At 41.8% G+C, this 16,590-nt stretch overlaps 2 protein-coding genes across 2 annotated transcripts in view; one reads left to right on the forward strand and one right to left on the reverse strand.

Moving 5' to 3' along the window:
- Positions 1-7,881: 7,881 nt before the first annotated feature.
- Positions 7,882-9,850, reverse strand: Las (lipoyl synthase, mitochondrial). The gene is made up of 4 exons (XM_065217411.1): positions 9,729-9,850; positions 9,242-9,583; positions 8,607-9,096; positions 7,882-8,446 (listed from the first exon to the last, which is right to left on the reverse strand). Exons 1-4 carry the CDS (start codon positions 9,792-9,794, stop codon positions 8,166-8,168), a joined length of 1,179 nt encoding a protein of 392 aa, XP_065073483.1. The 5' UTR covers positions 9,795-9,850; the 3' UTR covers positions 7,882-8,165.
- A 3,752-nt stretch (positions 9,851-13,602) lies between these two features.
- M6 (neuronal membrane glycoprotein M6) overlaps positions 13,603-16,590 on the forward strand; it is a 30,939-nt gene continuing 27,951 nt past the window's right edge. Inside the window, exon 1 of the mRNA XM_065217566.1 lies at positions 13,603-13,960. Coding sequence (XP_065073638.1) covers positions 13,957-13,960 — 4 coding nt within the window. The 5' untranslated portion in view covers positions 13,603-13,956. The remainder of the gene's footprint in view (positions 13,961-16,590) is intronic.

Here is a 16,590-nt window from a genome sequence, read left to right on the forward strand (position 1 = left end):
TTCTCCTTGGCCTCCAGCAGAGCCTTTTCGGCATTTTCGGCCCTTTTTCTCCACTCTTGACATTCCCGATCTGCCACTGTTATGCCGGATTTGATACCGGTCACAAGTTGCTTGATCTCTTTGTGTACGTTGTTTTTATCCTTCACGAACACATAGAGATCATCGATCTTCCTCCTGACCTCCGTCATTTTGGTTCTCCCGAGCTGCAGTTCTTGAGATTTGCTACTGCTGGATATCGGTGTGAATATCTGGCTTAGCTCAACGCCTGGCTGCTCTTCTTGAAGCTTACTGCTGCTGCTGGAACTCGCAGTGACCCCCAGGTTCGACACTGGTGATCTCTGCAATATCCCACTCCTTGTGAACACGTTCGCTCCTCCGTTTTCACTGTCTAGCGTATTGCCGTCGTTCTTCATATTTTTTTTGGTTTTTTCTTTTTCTTCATTTTTATTTTTTTCTCCAATTTTATCCATTCTGATGGGTCCCCCCTTCGGGCCGCTATCTCCACTCGTTGTATGTAGTCTCCTATCGTGATCCCATGGTTATCTATGCAAGCAGGGAGGCCATGCTAGGGTTGACACGGTCCTTCATGGGGGCCGTGTTCAGAGCCAGATCGGCGTAAGTCAGGAATGTTACATCTGAGCCTACTACTCACCAATCACCAATTGGTGACGAGTTTTGAACGTATCCGGAGGCCTGCCAAGGTTTTACCGGGACGGGGGCAGCCGCACTATTAGCCCACTCGCCATTTCAAGAAGGTGTCACCCTTCTTTACTTAGGGAGCAGAATAGCACGACTGTCAGCCCTGTAGCGTGGTATCCAATCCATTGTACCGTGTCGTGTCCATAGTTCCATGCCGTATCCAGTATGCCGTAATAAGGATCTTACTGGCGTCGATCCTAATGTGCCGGTTGGCACTCCTGCGGGTTGACGAAGCATTTCCTCTATCGCCGTGTTATGGTTACCGCGCCAGTGTTCGCGTCGCACCCCCTCACTTTGCTATTGTCAGAAGGACAACATTGCCCAGGCTACACCACGGGGAGGCGTGAGGTAGGAACTTGTGAGAACCATAGCTAGGTTGTCAACTCACCATTTGTAGCCCTGACTGACTGACTGACTGACTGACTGACTGACTGACTGACTGACTGACTGACTGACTGACTGACTGACTGACTGACTGACTGACTGACTGACTGACTGACTGACTGACTGACTGACTGACTGACTGACTGACTGACTGACTGACTGACTGACTGACTGACTGACTGACTGACTGACTGACTGACTGACTGACTGACTGACTGACTGACTGACTGACTGACTGACTGACTGACTGACTGACTGACTGACTGACTGACTGACTGACTGACTGACTGACTGACTGACTGACTGACTGACTGACTGACTGACTGACTGACTGACTGACTGACTGACTGACTGACTGACTGACTGACTGACTGACTGACTGACTGACTGACTGACTGACTGACTGACTGACTGACTGACTGACTGACTGACTGACTGACTGACTGACTGACTGACTGACTGACTGACTGACTGACTGACTGACTGACTGACTGACTGACTGACTGACTGACTGACTGACTGACTGACTGACTGACTGACTGACTGACTGACTGACTGACTGACTGACTGACTGACTGACTGACTGACTGACTGACTGACTGACTGACTGACTGACTGACTGACTGACTGACTGACTGACTGACTGACTGACTGACTGACTGACTGACTGACTGACTGACTGACTGACTGACTGACTGACTGACTGACTGACTGACTGACTGACTGACTGACTGACTGACTGACTGACTGACTGACTGACTGACTGACTGACTGACTGACTGACTGACTGACTGACTGACTGACTGACTGACTGACTGACTGACTGACTGACTGACTGACTGACTGACTGACTGACTGACTGACTGACTGACTGACTGACTGACTGACTGACTGACTGACTGACTGACTGACTGACTGACTGACTGACTGACTGACTGACTGACTGACTGACTGACTGACTGACTGACTGACTGACTGACTGACTGACTGACTGACTGACTGACTGACTGACTGACTGACTGACTGACTGACTGACTGACTGACTGACTGACTGACTGACTGACTGACTGACTGACTGACTGACTGACTGACTGACTGACTGACTGACTGACTGACTGACTGACTGACTGACTGACTGACTGACTGACTGACTGACTGACTGACTGACTGACTGACTGACTGACTGACTGACTGACTGACTGACTGACTGACTGACTGACTGACTGACTGACTGACTGACTGACTGACTGACTGACTGACTGACTGACTGACTGACTGACTGACTGACTGACTGACTGACTGACTGACTGACTGACTGACTGACTGACTGACTGACTGACTGACTGACTGACTGACTGACTGACTGACTGACTGACTGACTGACTGACTGACTGACTGACTGACTGACTGACTGACTGACTGACTGACTGACTGACTGACTGACTGACTGACTGACTGACTGACTGACTGACTGACTGACTGACTGACTGACTGACTGACTGACTGACTGACTGACTGACTGACTGACTGACTGACTGACTGACTGACTGACTGACTGACTGACTGACTGACTGACTGACTGACTGACTGACTGACTGACTGACTGACTGACTGACTGACTGACTGACTGACTGACTGACTGACTGACTGACTGACTGACTGACTGACTGACTGACTGACTGACTGACTGACTGACTGACTGACTGACTGACTGACTGACTGACTGACTGACTGACTGACTGACTGACTGACTGACTGACTGACTGACTGACTGACTGACTGACTGACTGACTGACTGACTGACTGACTGACTGACTGACTGACTGACTGACTGACTGACTGACTGACTGACTGACTGACTGACTGACTGACTGACTGACTGACTGACTGACTGACTGACTGACTGACTGACTGACTGACTGACTGACTGACTGACTGACTGACTGACTGACTGACTGACTGACTGACTGACTGACTGACTGACTGACTGACTGACTGACTGACTGACTGACTGACTGACTGACTGACTGACTGACTGACTGACTGACTGACTGACTGACTGACTGACTGACTGACTGACTGACTGACTGACTGACTGACTGACTGACTGACTGACTGACTGACTGACTGACTGACTGACTGACTGACTGACTGACTGACTGACTGACTGACTGACTGACTGACTGACTGACTGACTGACTGACTGACTGACTGACTGACTGACTGACTGACTGACTGACTGACTGACTGACTGACTGACTGACTGACTGACTGACTGACTGACTGACTGACTGACTGACTGACTGACTGACTGACTGACTGACTGACTGACTGACTGACTGACTGACTGACTGACTGACTGACTGACTGACTGACTGACTGACTGACTGACTGACTGACTGACTGACTGACTGACTGACTGACTGACTGACTGACTGACTGACTGACTGACTGACTGACTGACTGACTGACTGACTGACTGACTGACTGACTGACTGACTGACTGACTGACTGACTGACTGACTGACTGACTGACTGACTGACTGACTGACTGACTGACTGACTGACTGACTGACTGACTGACTGACTGACTGACTGACTGACTGACTGACTGACTGACTGACTGACTGACTGACTGACTGACTGACTGACTGACTGACTGACTGACTGACTGACTGACTGACTGACTGACTGACTGACTGACTGACTGACTGACTGACTGACTGACTGACTGACTGACTGACTTGCATACACCATTTAATTGTTGATTTTTTATCTATTTATTGATTTATTGATTTATTGATATTGATTTATTGATTTATTGATTTATTGATTTATTGATGTATTGATTTATTTATTTATTGATTTATTGATTTATTGATTCATTGATTTATTGCATAGTAAAGCGATATAGTGGTTCTCGAAATTTCGTAAAAAAAATATAGGACGGACAGGAGCAAAGTAGCACCAACGAAAAGGAAATTCGAATTGTAAAGGAGCTGAAAAGTAAAGCAGTATACTATGTGAAAGCAGACAAGGGCAACGCGGTCGTTATCATGAGCAAGGACGATTACGACAATCAGATGACAACGAAGATCAACAACGGACCGTATAGACAGCTTCGAGTAGACCCCTTACGGAACGTAGTGAAACGCGTGGAGAAAGCACTGAAGAAGTGCATATCAATATTAGGAGATGAAATATGTAGTTTACGGAAATCCAATCCCATTCTACCCAGGATCAAAGTTCTCCCCAAAGTCCACAAACCGGGGAATGAAATGCGAGAGATCGTGTCTCTGCAGTTGTTTCTACCACCCACAAACTAGCGAAGTGGCTATAGCCACAGAGTTCCAGAGTATGCTGAATCAGTTTCAGAGTAAAGCAATTAGTAACATCCAGCTTTCCCCCGAAGAACACGTTACCCACTGAGTTGCACCGACCGCTTTGTCTCGCTTTGTTTCTATAACAATACTTCCCACACAACAGAATCACTTTGTCTACTATCGAAGACAACAAATCAAGAAGACTGGCAGCTCTACCATTTTCTCATACGAACGCTATGAGACAGGTACAATCGCGTCATCTGCCGCTCAAAGGTAAATGCTTCGAACGAATTTGTTAGCAAAGATTACATCCTCAGACGAAGGGTTTGAATATTTGCTCATTTAACTATGCGTTGCTTCCACCTTCACTCAAAGTTGCCAGTCTTCTTGATTTGCTGTCTTCGCTTATACCTTATCCTACCTTACCTCTTGATATATTGCCTAGCAAAACGATATAGTGGTTCTCGAAATTTCGTAAAAATTGATAGTTTTGTTCCTTGACTTTTTTCTAAAATTAATAACTTTTGATTTCAAAAATCAAAATATTAAATGAAAGGTAATTTTTAGTAAAAATATATTAATATTAAAAATAATTTAGATTTTGTTTTGAAAAACATTGATTGATTATATTTGTTTTTTTTTATAGTTTCGATAGTCTGTAGATAGAGGCCGCAATATGCACTCCCGATCATAAGTTTAAGGACACCCAAAAAAAATGACAAATTTGTTATATATCTCTGTCATGTTACGTTCAATTTTTGTTCTCTTTAGATCATTCGAAGGGTATTGAATTGAACTTTCCAAATTGTTCAATATAATTTTCAAATTTTGTGTGCTAAATGTTCACCCAAGTTACAATATTTTTCAAAATTTACTCTGAAGAATCGTGACTGATTTTCTCAGAATTGGGTTGACCAACTTTTGAAATAAAAGTAGCAGTAGAACACTTATGCTATACCATTCATACCATTCAAATAACCTTTGGAGATCGAAAATTGAACGTAAAACGAGAGATCATTGAACAAAACATATTTGCATGGTTTTTTGGGGGTGTCCTTAAACTTATGATCGGTAGTGTATTTTAATATTGAAAATTTAGGCTTTTTTCCACATAATATCACAAAATCAGTGATGTGTGCTTGAAGGAACTTTCGTTGCTTCTTATTTCTGCCTCCAACAAACGCTGCTGCCTTGTCTTCGCTCGAATCTTCCATCCTATCAGACCGCTTGGATTCTTCAGCCAGTAATCGCTGTTTCACAGTCTCTAATGTGAGGTCGTTCTCGTTGATATTCTCTAGAGCCGTTACAACCGAGTCGTAGCTATCAGGAAGGGTGAGAAATAATTGCGATACCATGTCGTTCTCTTCGAGCTTCGCGCCTGCCGATTTGAGTTGGCGTATGATATCGTCGAACTGTTGAAAATGATGCCGCATCGAAGTTCCTTCCTTCATACGGAGCCTGGTCAACTGCATACCTGCTATCAGTAGATCATCGACATGCAGGACGATGGAAATAACGTCTTGCCCGAGGTCTTGCCCCCTCTTATCGATACGGGTCAATAGTCGTGCTTGGAACGTGTGAAACCTAGCTTCAGCAGCGCTTGATTGAATTTTTCATTCCAACAACGAGGAGACTGCTTCAGACCATGCAGCGATTTCTGTAGCTGGCACACCAGCCCAGGGTCTGCCTTGATGCCATCCGGAACAGCCATGAAGATTCTCTCTTGTAGCTCACCATGAAGGAACGCCGTCTTGACGTCCATCTGATGGAACTGGAATCCCCTTTGTACGCCTACGGCCAGCACAATTCGAATCGTCGTCAACTTCGCAACGAGCGCATATGTTTCATTGTAGGCCAGCCTTCTGCAAGAGACCTTTGACTACCAGTCTTGCCTTGCATCACATCACACATGGTTTCCTTCTTCATCCTCTTTCACGCAAAAGACCCACTTCGACTGCAAGGGCTTGACACCGGCAGGGCATTCCACCGTCGTCCACACCTTATTCTCCTCAAGAGATTTTAACTCGTCTCTAACTGCGGTCATCCAAAGCTGTCGATCTTCTCGATCTTCGATTTTGGAGTACGATATGCAGCTGACTACCATAATGAAGCTGAAACGCGAACTGTCGGCGATGTTTGAAATGACCGATTGTGGAGAGTTGACTCACTTTCTTGGGATGAAGATACGGTACGACCAACAAAATGGTAGAATGATGCTGTTTCAAGAAACCAGCCTGGAAAAGATCTTGTAGAAGTTCGGCATGACGGAGTGCAATGCAACAAGGACGCCAATGGAGAAAGGATTGAAATTTGATCGTCAAGTGGCCGAAGGTGTTCAAGAACCGTACCGTGAATTATTGTGAAGCCTGATGTACGTGATGATGTCCACAAGGCTGGACATTTGCTTTCCTATCGGATATCTGGGGAGATTCCAACTTCAACCTGGACAACAACATTGGACAGCTCTGAAACGGGTTGTACGATACTTAAAATGATCGATGGAGTGTTGTTTGACGTTTACTCGAGACAATCAAGCGGCGCCACTCATCGGGTTTGCTGATTCAGACTGGGCCACTGACGAATCACTAAGCGGTTTGGTTTTCCGTGTTTTCGGATGTACTGTTGCGTGGTCAAGCAAGAAGCAAACAACAGTTGCAACTTCTTCAAGCGAAGCTGAATATGTAGCTTTGAGTGCTGCAGCATCGGAAGTAATATGGCTAGTCGGTGTTAGGCGATCTCGGTGAGCTGAACATTGTACCAGTCAACATATACGAGGACAACCGTGGATGCATTGGTATGACCAAGAACTTGGAGAGTAAGAGAGCCGACATTAAACACCATTTTCTTCTTGATCATGTCACTGCTGGTAAGCTATTGGTGGAGCCGATTGCCAGCAACAACCAGTTGGTTGACTTCTTCACTAAATCGTTGGACGTCGGACGATTTGAGGTACTTCGGACGATGCTGGGACTATCCATGCGAGAGGGGATGAAATCAAAGTAGTCATTGGATTACCTGACCTGGTCACTCCTGTTATTTTTCGCTGTCATTCCAATTCAAGAGCCAGAGCTGAGCCAAAAAGTTGAGCACGTTTCTTCGGGACCTACTAGTCTTACAGTTACCTCTATGGTAATATCATAGAGGTAACTCTAAGACTAGTAGATTCCGAAGAAACGTGCTCAACTTTTTGGCTCAGCTCTGGTACGCTCTTCGGTCCCAAGCTAATCGATTCACGCCTCTAAACATAGGAAAATCCACTAACCCCTCATTTTATCTGTCAAACACGTTACGGGACAAGCCAGGCAGTATACTGCCAATAAAAGCATAATTGTCCCATCTTTGCTTGATTTCCTATTCATATGGGACAGTTATGCTTTTATGGGCAGTATTTAGGTACACCACTATTACTGGAACATCTACCCTATAAACCACAAATAAAAAGACTTGCAGATTTGTTTCGCCTTGTGCCGTTTTCTATATTTTATTTACATATAATTTCATCGCTATTTTCCTAACAACAAGTGCCAGCAGGCTAACAAAGGGAAAGCATACACAACAAGAAAAGGGAAAAAACGCTCTTATGTCGCTTAGATCACACGATTCCTCTTAGCTAAAAATATTATACATACGTGCCAGACTCTGACGCTTTTCTAAGAAGGACGAAATACATTCATCATTCTGCGCCTGCAAGAGTCCTTCTTCCTATGCTCTTTTTCTCCATCCAACCCACACCACCATATGCAGGTGCGTCATCATTACCTACTGCTGTGGCTGGGTGTCGTGCTGATTCGTATTTGCTTTGCGCCTCTCTGCCTCCTCGGTGCGATTCTTCAGAATGCTCGTAATGAAAAATTCACCTGCCTTGTACGAACTTCGCACCAGCGGGCCACTGGCGGTGTATAGGAAACCCATCTCGCCACCGCGGATCTCCCAGTGTTTAAATTTTTCGGGTGTAACGTATTCGATTACCTTCAGGTGCCGCTTGGTAGGCTGCATGTACTGACCCAGGGTGAGACAGTCGACACCGACTGAACGGAGGTCTGAACACACACCCACACACACAAAACAAGAAAATAAGATAAACGGAAATTAATATTTAATGAGTTGCCCACAAATTGCGTCTGCTTGACGCATGAACAAGGCATTGGATAGACGCTAATGAAATGGTAATTATATTTCCCTAGTTATGGCGGTTCCTACCTTTCATAGTCTGTTCAACTTGCTCGTCCGACTCCCCAAGGCCTAACATTATGGACGTCTTCGTTACCATATTGGGATTCATCTCCTTGATGCTTTGTAAAACTTTCAAACTCTGTCGATAATGTGCTCGGCGGTCCCTCACAAATGGCGTCAAAGCTTCCACCGTTTCAATGTTGTGGGCATAGACATCCAGTCCCGACAGGGCAACCGTTTTGACGCATTCTAAATCTCCGCGAAAATCGGGGGCCAAACATTCCACAAAAATGCGAGGATTCTGTCTCTTGATCTCCCGGATCGTAGCGGCAATGTGATGCGATCCTCCATCAGGCAAATCATCACGATCCACTGACGTCAGTACGATATAGTCCAGGCCCCAGGAAGCGATTGCCGATGCTGTGTTTCTTGGCTCCGCAGGATCCAGAGGCGGTGGTGCACGCGCCGTTTTTACACTGCAAAAACGACAACCTCGAGTACAAGTGTCGCCCATCAACTGCAAAACAGATTCGCAATTTTACTATGATAAGTCCTTGACCCTGAATTCATTCTTCGTTCAACAAACTAAACCATCACTGATAACCCTCGAGTGAAAATAAAAGCGCTTTCCCTTATCAACAAACACAAACAACCAAACTCACCATAATCGTCGCAGTTTGCGTTCCATGCTCTCCTCCGCCCCAGCATTCGCCGATGTTGGGACACTTGGCCTCCTCGCAGACGGTGGCCAACTTAAGCTCCCGCAGCTGGTCCTTGATACGGCTAAAATTCTTCCCCATCGGAATCTTCGTCTTCAGCCAGGGTGGCAACCGGAGCCGTTCATTTTCACCCTTCTCCCGTCTGAGTTTGCCCTCGTAAGTGGTCCATTCATCCCGATTGTACGACGGGTTCTGCACGAAGTCCTGGAAACTGGGTCCACTTTCCAGACGTTCACGGATCGTCTCCAACGGATTGGCTGCCGTGTGTTTGCACTGGATGGGATTCTAGATGGCGGAAGTGGGGTGATAAGAGACGGGAAAGTATTTCATAATCAATGCTAATGCGATTTCATGGGCGAAAAATTACTTGAAAACCGAATGTTAACGAAAAATGAAACCCGATCCAAAACTAATCATCAATTGCACTTACCTTCAAGCAGCTATATTTGCCATTTTGAAGAGTATTTCTTAGGAAATTTGATGATATTTGCGACATTATTGCGTATCACTGCGCGAACCCAACCAAAATAAAATAAATTCTGCTGCTTTAATTATTTTTGTTGACAACTTGACAGTTCACTTTTCCAATATTTTAGTACAGATGTACACTGCCGGTCGAAAGTTTTTGAACGGTACATATGATTTAGTACGTATACAGGAAAAAATGTAAAAGTTGATCAACGACGACCCTAATAAAATTTGTATGGTTATTTTGCTTAACGACGTGTTTGGGGTATCATCCAAACCATTTGTGGAAAAGTTCGACAATTTGGGTTATCGTTCGTTTATGGCATTTTTTATTAGGGGAGCTCGAGGTCAGAGAACACGCGATACGCGAAGCACAGAGTGCAACAGCTCGACTGACGAGAGTTCCATTTTGCATTTACTACTCAGAAACGAACAGCAGCTTGTGCGAGCCGCACTGATTTCGTTCGCATTCGCATTGCTTCTATTTTCTTCGATGAACGCAGAATTGAGAAAAATAGACAGCTAACCCTAATAAAAAATAACCATAAACGAACGATAACCCAAATCATTGAACTATTCCACAAATGGTTTGGATGATACCCAGAACACGTCGTTAAGCAAATTAACCATACAATTTTTATTAGGGTGAGCAGATCACTCTCGCTGCAAGGTAAACGATTCGTAGTATCCGAGGTGAGGCTCAAGGGGCGTGAACATGAACGTTATGTGTCCAATAAAATCTATATGATTTCTGATAAAGAATTTCTTATGCTATATGTGATATTCAGATAAAAATCATTATTTCTTGAGTAACATTTGAAATGGGCCTATGTCCAAAACATAAACAAATCGGGTTTTGATACCATTCTTTAGCACCGCTTGATAGCTACTAATCGTGTAGGAACGTTCTGCATAATCGAGAAAAATCATTAAAAATAACTCGATTTTCGAAACGTTTTTTTTTTTTTAATTCTTTATTAAAGAGATTTTTAGCCTTAGGCTAGTTCATCTCTAGATTTTCGAAACGGCCGATCAACGAAATTTTTCGATTCATTAATAGGCCCGCACGCTAAAACGGCTAACCATTCATTTATTTCATTTCATTGATAAGCCTGATGTAGAAGGGCCAATGATTGAAAAATTTCAAACCAAAGCTAGGCCCTACTGCTTGAGGCAGGGCCGATGATTTGTTTTGAATTTATTTGACGTTGCGAAAAGGCTTAGCAACGGGCGTACCATTTCTGATGACAAGCACAACGGCTTAACAAAAAGCGCCTATCCATTGAAAGATTCACAAAAAGGCTAATTAATGTATGAAATTAAATTGTTATCGATTTTCATATATTTTTGAAAGCTTTTCGCATATTTTTGATGTTGTATACTGAGATACAGTTATTATTGTTATAGTGAACAATATTAATGCCTAAAATACTTCAATTTTCTTAAATATGAATTGAATAGTGGCGGAAAAATATAAAATTCATGTTCTGGTTTGTTTCGTTTAGGACATAGGCCCATTTCAAATGTTACTCTAGATTTTTGTTATTGGAAAAATATTATGTGCGTGCCCTAATAAACAAATACCATAAACGAGCTGTATCCCGGATGGGTAAACTATCCCACAAATGGTTTGGATGATACCCAGAACACGTCGTTAAGCTCTCTTTTATGGTTATTTTTATTAGGGTTCCTAATAGGAACTAAGTGAAAAGTTTTTTTTTTCAGTATGAGGGATTATCTGATTGAATAGATGATCAGTAGAAGATATTCTGAATTCTTGTGAAAATATCCAAGGGGCTTTGAAATTCTCCAAAGTTCAGTGATCGTCTCTGAATTTGCATTAACTTCAAAAAAAATGGGAGCACTTTGAAGAAGTACCATGAAAATATCGAGAGCTTCGGAGAAGAGTAATGAATATCAGGAAAACTGCGGGAGCTTAAGGAAAGTTCCATTAATTTTGATGAAGTCCAGAGAACTCTAGTTTATTGAGAAGTTAAAAGAACTTCTGGGGAGTAAAGATATCTTTAGGGAAGTCCTGACTATCGGGAAAGTTTATCGATAGCCAAGAGGATATTCAGACAACTTCGTACAATGCAGGAAAATGTTGAAAATTTCATCGAAGATCTACACAGCAAAAAAAAATGTAATATTCATCAATGTAGTTCAAGCTGATGTATGAAATAATGATGTAATAGCAAAAAGCAGATACAATATTACATCAATGGATGTAATTTTATTCGCAAAATCGATGTACATCGTACAACGTTATATTACACAACCGATGGATTGACCTGGTTGCAGCAGTTTGGATGTAATATTCAACCACTTTTTTTTCTGTGTAGAGTAGTTTTTAGGAGAACTTCAGAGTAGTTCTTTGGAGAGCTTCAGAGTAGTTCTGAGGAGAACTTCAGAGTAGTTCTGAAGAGATTTTCAGGGAAGTTCTGAGAAACCCAAAGAAGTTTCATTGGACTGAGTACTGTGTACTTAATATGGGCACCAATGTTCTTATTTTTGAATTCTGTTGTAGTTTGATGTGTCACATTAGAATGACATTTTTCCAATAGAGATTATCACGTCCGGTTGTATTGGTGCAATAAAGCAGAGCGTTTTAATGAAAACCTGGAGAAAATGCATAAGAAATCTCTGTCAATCTCATTTTGACAGATCTAATATCATTCATTTTTTTTAGATTAGTCAGAAGAAAATAATAAGCAACTTTACACGGCAACAAGCATGGGAAAATTCATTCACTCGCGCGAGCACCACAGAATCAAAATAGCCATCCTCACCTACAAACAGATTGCCGAACGAGTGTAAAATCTTCCAACCAAGTGACTCTGCAGCTTGACTCAGTACTGACAGCAGTAGAAGGAAAGAAAGATAAACTGAAAGGCAGCCGAACAATTTTCTCTAGTGAGGGAGAACCAGATTGAATGCGTAAAATCCGAATGCTAACGATTTAAATAGCCGAGTCAGATAGTTTTTGGCTCACTGATTTAAATCAGTTGAATTGGCCACAGCAGTTTTATGTTATTTGCGTTACGTTTATGTTTATGTGTTACAGTATAACAGTTTTCTCGACATTAATAGCGATTTAAATGTGTCAATGTATGTTTAAAGCTAGACAATAAAAAGTGATTCTTTCTGCACAATTCGCATTCAGCTCACTCAGCAGAATTCAATCGTAAAAGGCTCAGCATGGAAAAAATAATAAGAGATTAAGCATCCACACTACTATACGCTCAGAATCATTCATGTTACGCTTAGCTGTCTATTTTTCTCAATTCTGCGTTCATCGAAGAAAATAGAAGCAATGCGAATACGAACGAAATCAGTGCGGCTCGCACAAGTTGCTGTTCGTTTCTGAGTAGTAAATGCAAAATGGAACTCCCGCTAGTGTGCATGTGTTAAATGTCACTAATCTCTATAACAAAATTATTAATTCATATCTTAAATTCACATAACATTGTAACATTGATATAATCTCATGAGTTCTATGTGATAATTCATATAAACTTCATTGTACACATAGGTTTCATCTCGATCTAGGTATTGTTCGATCAAAGTTGACTGAACCATTCTCATTATGGTTTTACAGGAAGATAAATCATTTTCAATGTGGTAATCGTATGGTTGTGATTTATGCGGGTATTTTCCATTGAAAATGTGATTTCTTTTATGAGTGTAGAATTAACAGGAATTAACATAAAATAAGTTGTGTACTAAAAAGGCCACCCTAAGCTTCACGCACACACTGCCACAAAGCGTCACGTTGAAATATTTTGGATTTCATTTCTGCTCTGATGATGAACGATCACACAGCAAACTCACAGCACACACACAGCACAGACGGTTTCAGAAAAGTGAGTGATGGCGAGTGCATTTCGTTTGTTTACGGTGAAAATTTCCTAATTTCCATTGTTTTATCAATGCATTTCTGAGAACATTTTCCATTAGATCACCATTTGTGTTCGGTTCTATACGGGGCAACAGAAATCCGCCGGATTCAGGTGCATTTCAGTGTGAATTTTTGAACATAAAAAAACGGTCTTGTCTGGAGTTTCATTGTTCCTTTTCCGCTGAGCGAGTAGCACGAAAGTTTCGCAGTGACTGGAGACTGAAAGGCATTTAAAGAGCCACTGAAGTGCGACGGAACCGAATCTAATTTCGATAAACAACGAACACACGAAATGGGTATGTATTATTTCCGATTTGTTATCAATTTCGTAAAACGAAAGAATGAGGGGAACCAGTGAATCGATAAGATAAGAAATTCGTCGAGGGACAGTTTCCATTCCAGCCTGGGCAGTCTCACTTCGAAGGGCAATCAAAATAGGTGGGGTCTCGTCTCACCCACTACCTCTGTGTATGGAGAATTAAATACATTAATAACCCGGGGGTAGGAGGAGGAAAGTTTCGTTCATACACGTTATTACTACGGCGCAAACCACGACTTGGTGGTTTTTGAGAAGGCTTGAATTAAAATACGAGAAGCAAAACATTGGAATTTGAAGCGGTGGTAGTGGTAGTGAACGTTGGTAGTAGACAAAGTTTAGTGTAAGCAACATCCCACTGATCATCGTGCAGAGCAGTCTGCAGTGCTGCATCTCATTTCTCACCAACAAACGGTTACGTAGCGCATAGTATGTAGGGTAGATATAAGGCGTAGACGACGAGAAGGGCTGGAATCCGGTTAATTAAATATTTAGAAAATATGTCTCCAGTGTTAATTGTGTCGTGGCAGAATGAATGAACGAACATGGAGTGCAAGCTGATGGTAAAATTGCATTTTGTTTTGTTACGGATGGGAGACGGAAGTAGGTATCGGAAACAGGCGCGGCAAAATGTACCAAAGTAGCAAACGATAGAAGGCTATAATTACTTTGCTAATGAACCTTCGTGAGGTTTTACTTTTCGCCAGAAATGTGGAGTAAAATGAGATTACAATAATGCATTTATGGCGCAGACATTGTTGTTAAAAGCACGTCATCATTTCATGGTCGAATTGGAACGAAAACTTAACTAATAAAGTATTACTGTTGTATTTACGGAAAAGTTTGCGAACTACTGCTATAAACTTTGGCCAAATTAACTTCTGTTCCAAAAATAAATTAAAATACGAATCAGTTTTGCAGAAATGTTACAGTGAAAATATTTGCGTTTTAAAAGTGATATATTCATCAATTTGTTAAATTTAACCATAATGTGCGTGGAGCAGGCATGGAAAATCATTTACATTGATTTCATGCATTCTACATTCATTTGCCTCTAACTTTTGTCAACAACAGAATTCCATTAAACTTTTGTCAACAATTCAAATCTGTATATCTTATCCATAACGAACTAGAGTGGGCAGAAATTGTTATTGTTTTCAGTGAATATTGAATTTCTCGAACGGATCCTGAGCAAATTTCCAATCTCTGAATTACCTATGTAGATAATTTCTACATTTCTAGAAATCATTTGATATCTTTGTAATTTTGTTTGAGAATTTCCTTAGAATCATCCCAAGTTGTCTTCAAAAATGCTTTCCCCTTGATTCCACTGAATAATTTTATTATTCTCTTTAGCATTCCATTGAAATGTTTATACCTAAGAGCTATCGAAATTCTCTTTATACCACTTTTAGAAACCCCTCTAGGAAATTATTAGAATTCAATGTACAATAAATTGTCTTAGTATTATTAATAATTCTCCCGAGGTTTCCCTTAAATTTATCTAAATAATTCCCTTTGAAAGTTACCGTTTGGAAATTAATCCTTTGAATATTGCTTAGAATTTCCTTGGAGTTCACCTCAGATATATTCAAGTAGTTTAAAAATACGTTTCCTCACTTCGCTCGCCATTTTGTTTTCGAACGGATCGTGTTTTTCTTGCGGCACCGTAAAAAAGCGAATAATTTGGCAGTTAAATGTGTTTTTCAAACAATTAAGATAGTGAAATAACATAAATTAAACATAGAGACCAAGTGAAGATGATTCTGTACGAACCAAAACAAGAAATTAGAAGAAAAGTGATCAAATTAAGTTGCGGGCTGAGAAGGAGAAGACGAATAGTATTAAGAAGAAGAAGAAGAGAAAAACAGTAATAGGTTAAGCGAAAAAAAACAGTGTTAGGTTAAGTGAAGAATACAAAACAAGTCATTACAATTAGAAATTAGAGAGCAATAAAAGAAGATACAAAATGAAATCAAACATCGTGACCAGAAAGCAGTATAAAATCGGAGAAACGCAGCAAGCAGTGAAACCAGGAGGACAAAATGTGGAGAAAACGAAAAAATCAACATCGAACAGAACCAGCACTCAACAGGACAATCAAACTGCAGAAACCTCAACCAGGACAAACACGAATGGTGTGATGGACGTGGTATTTATGGAACCAGCTGACTTCGAGAAACAAACGGCAAGATTCCCGATTGAAGTGGCACGAGTACTAAATTCAAGAAAGATCAACTATCTGGACATTGTCAGGGTAGGAAGACTAAGATTCAAAGTCACGTTTGAGTCAGAAGCTGCTGCCAACGTTCTGAGAGGCGAGAAGCTGGAGCAGCAAAATCTTAAATGTTTCGTACCGTTCGTGCTGAGACAGACGATTGGATTGGTCAAGGGAATCCCAAGAGAATACAACGAAAACGAGTTGATGGAGAACATGGAATCGGACACAGAAGTATTGAAAGCGGAAAGAATGAAGAAAAGGAACAAAGAAGGGAAGCTGTTAGATACGAACAATGTAAAGATTACATTTAAAGGAAGCAAGCACCCAGACAACATCATGATCTTTGGATGCAAATTCAAAGTCGAACTGTACATATTTCCGGTAAAGCA

This window comes from Ochlerotatus camptorhynchus, unplaced genomic scaffold (assembly GCF_037179485.1).
Source record: "Ochlerotatus camptorhynchus isolate MF236.1 unplaced genomic scaffold, CSIRO-AGI_Acam_v1.1 ptg000077l, whole genome shotgun sequence".
Lineage (NCBI taxonomy): Eukaryota > Metazoa > Arthropoda > Insecta > Diptera > Culicidae > Ochlerotatus > Ochlerotatus camptorhynchus.

What these genes read in the sequence shown, in the direction of transcription:
- Las (XM_065217411.1), bottom strand. Translation starts at nt 9,794, where the DNA reads ATGTCGCAAATATCATCAAATTTCCTAAGAAATACTCTTCAAAATGGC. An exon ending in GCAAATATAGCTGCTTGAAG is followed by an intron (nt 9,584 to 9,728) that starts GTAAGTGCAATT and finishes TCCGCCATCTAG; the next exon opens with AATCCCATCCAGTGCAAACA. An exon ending in CGCAAACTGCGACGATTATG is followed by an intron (nt 9,097 to 9,241) that starts GTGAGTTTGGTT and finishes TCTGTTTTGCAG; the next exon opens with TTGATGGGCGACACTTGTAC.